Genomic DNA, 5,889 nt, shown 5'->3' with positions numbered 1-5,889 from the left:
TTAGTAACAGGGTGGAAAGTAACAGGGTGGAAAGTAACAGGGTGGTAAGTAACAGGGTGGTTAGTAACAGGGTGGTAAGTAACAGGGGGTAAGTAACAGGGTGGTTAGTAACAGGGTGGTTAGTAACAGGGTGGTTAGTAACAGGGTGGTTAGTAACAGGGTGGAAAGTAACGGGGGTAAGTAACAGGGTGGTTAGTAACAGGGTGGTTAGTAACAGGGTGGTAAGTAACAGGGTGGTTAGTAACAGGGTGGTAAGTAACAGGGTGGTAAGTAACAGGGTGGTTAGTAACAGGGGGGTAAGTAACAGGGGGGTAAGTAACAGGGTGATAAGTAACAGGGTGATAAGTAACAGGGTGGTAAGTAACAGGGTGGTAAGTAACAGGGTGGTAAGTAACAGGGTGGTTAGTAACAGGGTGGTTAGTAACAGGGTGGTAAGTAACAGGGTGGTAAGTAACAGGGTGGTTAGTAACAGGGTGGTTAGTAACAGGGTGGTAAGTAACAGGGGGTAAGTAACGGGGTAAGTAACAGGGTGGTAAGTAACAGGGTGGTAAGTAACAGGGTGGTTAGTAACGGGGGGGTAAGTAACGGGGGGGTAAGTAACGGGGTGGTTAGTAACAGGGGGGTAAGTAACAGGGGGTAAGTAACAGAGTGGTAAGTAACAGGGTGGTTAGTAACAGGGTGGTAAGTAACAGGGGGGTAAGTAACAGGGGGGTTAGTAACAGGGTGGAAAGTAACAGGGTGGAAAGTAACAGGGTGGTAAGTAACAGGGTGGTTAGTAACAGGGTGGTAAGTAACAGGGGGTAAGTAACAGGGTGGTTAGTAACAGGGTGGTTAGTAACAGGGTGGTAAGTAACAGGGTGGTAAGTAACAGGGTGGTTAGTAACAGGGTGGTTAGTAACAGGGTGGAAAGTAACGGGGGTAAGTAACAGGGTGGAAAGTAACAGGGTGGTTAGTAACAGGGTGGTTAGTAACAGGGTGGTAAGTAACAGGGTGGTAAGTAACAGGGTGGTAAGTAACAGGGGGGCTAAGTAACAGGGTGGTTAGTAACAGGGTGGTAAGTAACAGGGTGGTAAGTAACAGGGTGGTTAGTAACAGGGTGGTTAGTAACAGGGTGGAAAGTAACAGGGTGGTAAGTAACAGGGTGGTTAGTAACAGGGTGGTAAGTAACAGGGTGGTTAGTAACAGGGTGGTAAGTAACAGGGGGTAAGTAACAGGGGGTAAGTAACAGGGTGGTTAGTAACAGGGTGGTTAGTAACAGGGTGGTAAGTAACAGGGTGGTAAGTAACAGGGGGGTTAGTAACAGGGTGGTTAGTAACAGGGTGGTAAGTAACAGGGTGGTAAGTAACAGGGTGGTTAGTAACAGGGTGGTTAGTAACAGGGTGGAAAGTAACGGGGGTAAGTAACAGGGTGGAAAGTAACAGGGTGGTTAGTAACAGGGTGGTTAGTAACAGGGTGGTAAGTAACAGGGTGGTAAGTAACAGGGGGGCTAAGTAACAGGGTGGTTAGTAACAGGGTGGTAAGTAACAGGGTGGTAAGTAACAGGGTGGTTAGTAACAGGGTGGTTAGTAACAGGGTGGAAAGTAACAGGGTGGTAAGTAACAGGGTGGTTAGTAACAGGGTGGTTAGTAACAGGGTGGTAAGTAACAGGGTGGTAAGTAACAGGGTGGTTAGTAACAGGGTGGTAAGTAACAGGGGGTAAGTAACAGGGGGTAAGTAACGGGGGTAAGTAACAGGGTGGTTAGTAACAGGGTGGTAAGTAACAGGGTGGTAAGTAACAGGGTGGAAAGTAACAGGGTGGTAAGTAACAGGGTGGTTAGTAACAGGGTGGTAAGTAACAGGGGGTAAGTAACAGGGTGGTTAGTAACAGGGTGGTTAGTAACAGGGTGGTAAGTAACAGGGTGGTAAGTAACAGGGTGGTTAGTAACAGGGTGGTTAGTAACAGGGTGGAAAGTAACGGGGGTAAGTAACAGGGTGGAAAGTAACAGGGTGGTTAGTAACAGGGTGGTTAGTAACAGGGTGGTAAGTAACAGGGTGGTAAGTAACAGGGTGGTAAGTAACAGGGGGGCTAAGTAACAGGGTGGTTAGTAACAGGGTGGTAAGTAACAGGGTGGTAAGTAACAGGGTGGTTAGTAACAGGGTGGTTAGTAACAGGGTGGAAAGTAACGGGGGTAAGTAACAGGGTGGAAAGTAACAGGGTGGTTAGTAACAGGGTGGTAAGTAACAGGGTGGTAAGTAACAGGGGGGCTAAGTAACAGGGTGGTTAGTAACAGGGGGGTTAGTAACAGGGTGGAAAGTAACAGGGTGGTAAGTAACAGGGGGTAAGTAACAGGGTGGTTAGTAACAGGGGGTAAGTAACAGGGTGGTTAGTAACAGGGGGTAAGTAACAGGGTGGTTAGTAACAGGGGGGTAAGTAACAGGGTGGTTAGTAACAGGGGGTAAGTAACGGTGGTTAGTAACGGGGGGGTAAGTAACAGGGTGGTAAGTAACAGAGTGGTAAGTAACAGGGTGGTTAGTAACAGGGTGGTAAGTAACAGGGTGGTAAGTAACAGGGGGGTTAGTAACAGGGGGGTAAGTAACGGGGTGGTAAGTAACGGGGGGGTAAGTAACGGGAAGGGTAAGTAACAGGGGGTAAGTAACAGAGTGGTAAGTAACAGGGTGGTTAGTAACAGGGTGGTAAGTAACAGGGTGGTAAGTAACAGGGTGGTTAGTAACAGGGTGGTAAGTAACGGTGGTAAGTAACAGGGTGGAAAGTAACAGGGTGGTAAGTAACAGGGTGGTTAGTAACAGGGGGGTAAGTAACAGGGTGATAAGTAACAGGGTGATAAGTAACAGGGTGGTAAGTAACAGGGTGGTTAGTAACAGGGTGGTAAGTAACAGGGTGGTTAGTAACAGGGTGGTAAGTAACAGGGTGGTTAGTAACAGGGGGGTAAGTAACGGGGGTAAGTAACAGGGGGGTAAGTAACGGGGTGGTTAGTAACGGGGTGGTAAGTAACGGGGTGGTTAGTAACGGGGGGGTAAGTAACGGGGGGGTAAGTAACGGGGTGGTAAGTAACGGGGTGGTTAGTAACGGGGTGGTGAGTAACGGGGTGGTTAGTAACGGGGTGGTAAGTAACGGGGTGGTTAGTAACGGGGTGGTAAGTAACGGGGTGGTAAGTAACGGGGGGCTTAGTAACGGGGGGGTAAGTAACAGGGTGGTAAGTAACAGGGGGTTAGTAACAGGGTGGTAAGTAACAGGGTGGTAAGTAACAGGGTGGTTAGTAACAGCGGGGTAAGTAACAGGGGGGTAAGTAACGGGGGTGGTTAGTAACGGGGGTGGTTAGTAACGGGGGGTAAGTAACGGGGGGGTTGGTAACGGGGGGTAAGTAACGGGGGGTAAGTAACGGGGTGGTTAGTAACAGGGTGGTTAGTAACAGGGTGGTAAGTAACAGGGTGGTTAGTAACGGGGGGGTAAGTAACGGGGTGGTAAGTAACGGGGTGGTAAGTAACGGGGTGGTTAGTAACGGGGGGGTAAGTAACGGGGGGGTTAGTAACGGGGGGGTAAGTAACGGGGGGGTAAGTAACAGGGGGTAAGTAACAGGGGGTAAGTAACAGGGGGTAAGCTGTTATAATATTGTCCTGTTTGTACCTCACTAATCCTTCCCTTATCCTCAGCATGGGAACAAAGTCCTGGTGCCTCTGAACAGGTCACAGACGACAGTAAAGCAGGCTGGAGGAAGCCCTTTGATGGCGTTTCAGGCTGGAAGGATCCAGAGGAACCTAGAAAAGGGGCAGGATGGGGCAGCTCCTGCTCCAGTTCAGCTAAGACTGGTAAAAATGCTGGCTGTGTCAAACCAACTCCCTGAGATCTTTCCTCTCCAACCCTGTAACCCAATGCTATAAAAATTCATTTGTTTTAGTTCCACCACTCTGATGATCTGAGCTCTATGACAACTCCAGTGCTGCTTCTGGAGATGTATCTTCCTGAAGTGTTTTAGCTCTACTGTTGGAGAACACTTGAAGATCTACAGGGCTGATCACTGAATTCCTAGCTTTAAATTCCTACCCTGGTCTTGAAGATCTTCCACTCTGTTTAGTTTCTACACCAATATAAATCATTGGTAATATTATACACTATCGATCAAGCTTTTGGTTTTGGACACTTTAGTTTAGACTGCAGCTCGTATCTGTGTCTCTCGGTACAGCTTCAGGTGTGTACAAGCTACATGCTTCTGTTTCCACAGGTTCAAAATCTATGCAACATGGCTGGGGTGATGAAGGTATAAATGCTTCACGCCATTCCAGTTGGGAGGAGGAAGATAGTGGTTCAGTCATGTGGGGCAACAGGTCTCAGGACAACACTTCCTCCTTTTCTTCTGGGGTTTGGAACCAAGGTCAGAGTGGCAGGAGATGTGGAGCAAAGGTACACAGATAAAGCTCTAACATTGGATTGACCTGGTCGTCTATGGTTCTTAGCTATTTATTCTAGCATGTTCTCTCTTCACTCAGGTTCCTCCCAAAGGAAATGTTGGAGGTTCCTGGCCAGGTTCCATAACTCGTCAGCTGTCAAACATGGGGATCACGGTAACTCGTTTAAGTGATGATATTGTGTCATAGTTTAATTCTAACACAAACTACATCTTTATTTCCTGAATGTAAAGTGTGACTTAACTCATCAGACATTTAATACACATGTACATCAACATTACTGTAGTGTGCTACAGATAACTCACAGCTCAAATAATGACTTAGGATGAAGATGTGGTCTCAGCATCAGACAGGAGCAGGAGAGGGATGAATGACTTTAATGGGGACATGAGGAAGGGAGGAAGAGGAGGAGGAAGCTTTCGCTCACACAGCTCCAAGGAACCGGGCATGGTAGGACCCCTCATATCTGTAGGATGTAGAAATGTCTATGAACATAGTGTGAATAAGCACATAAATGTAAATACAATATGATTATGGATAAGCTGTAAAGGAGAAACTAGGTGACATGCTGCTCATTTGGAGGAGAAAACTTTCCACTTTTTCCCCTAATGAAGTCCTTTATTTATTTGGCAGTGAGTTTACAGTGTGTTTACAGTGTGTTTACAGTGTGTTTACAGTGTTTACAGTGAGTTTACAGTGAGTTTACAGTGAGTTTACAGTGTTTACAGTGAGTTTACAGCGAGTTTACAGTGAGTTTACAGCGAGTTTACAGTGAGTTTACAGGATCATTGACTTACTGCATGTCTTACTGATTCATTTGGATGCATTTCTCATTCATTATATCATGAGCTCCATCATTAATAAAGTTTAGTGAGTGTTTCAGAAAGCCTTAACACCATAAGCCCAAGCCTTAACACCATAAGCCCAAGCCTTAACACTATAAGCCCAAGCCATAACACTATAAGCCCAAGCCTTAACACTATAAGCCCAAGCCTTAACACTATAAGCCCAAGCCATAACACTATAAGCCCAAGCCTTAACACTATAAGCCCAAGCCTTAACACTATAAGCCCAAGCCTTAACACTATAAGCCCAAGCCATAACACTATAAGCCCAAGCCATGACACTATAAGCCCAAGCCATAACACTATAAGCCCAAGCCTTAACACTATAAGCCCAAGCCTTAACACTATAAGCCCAAGCCATGACACTATAAGCCCAAGCCAGAACACCATAACACTATAACACCATAAGCCCAAGCCATAACACTATAAGCCCAAGCCTTAACACTATAAGCCCAAGCCATAACACTATAAGCCCAAGCCATAACACCATAACACTATAACACTATAGCCACATTCACACTGCAAGTCTTAATGCTCAATTCGGATATTTTGCTCAGATCTGATTTTTTTGTTTGCTCACATTACCTTTTAAAATGTGGCCTATATCAGATACCAGTGTGAACCGTGTGCTGTTTCGAAC

At 46.3% G+C, this 5,889-nt stretch overlaps 1 protein-coding gene across 4 annotated transcripts in view; it reads left to right on the top strand.

The window, feature by feature from the left end:
• LOC132842469 (trinucleotide repeat-containing gene 6B protein-like) overlaps positions 1–5,889 on the top strand; it is a 19,334-nt gene that overhangs the window by 4,949 nt on the left and 8,496 nt on the right. For all 4 annotated transcript variants that reach the window (XM_060865188.1, XM_060865187.1, XM_060865184.1 and 1 more), the window contains exons 6-9: positions 3,652–3,807; positions 4,221–4,399; positions 4,486–4,560; positions 4,729–4,854. In XM_060865188.1, coding sequence (XP_060721171.1) covers positions 3,652–3,807; positions 4,221–4,399; positions 4,486–4,560; positions 4,729–4,854 — 536 coding nt within the window. The remainder of the gene's footprint in view (positions 1–3,651; positions 3,808–4,220; positions 4,400–4,485; positions 4,561–4,728; positions 4,855–5,889) is intronic.

This window comes from Tachysurus vachellii, chromosome 3 (assembly GCF_030014155.1).
Source record: "Tachysurus vachellii isolate PV-2020 chromosome 3, HZAU_Pvac_v1, whole genome shotgun sequence".
NCBI lineage: Eukaryota > Metazoa > Chordata > Actinopteri > Siluriformes > Bagridae > Tachysurus > Tachysurus vachellii.
The sequence above is the reverse complement of the archived record's forward strand: the minus strand, read 5'-3'. Positions and strand labels throughout refer to the sequence as shown.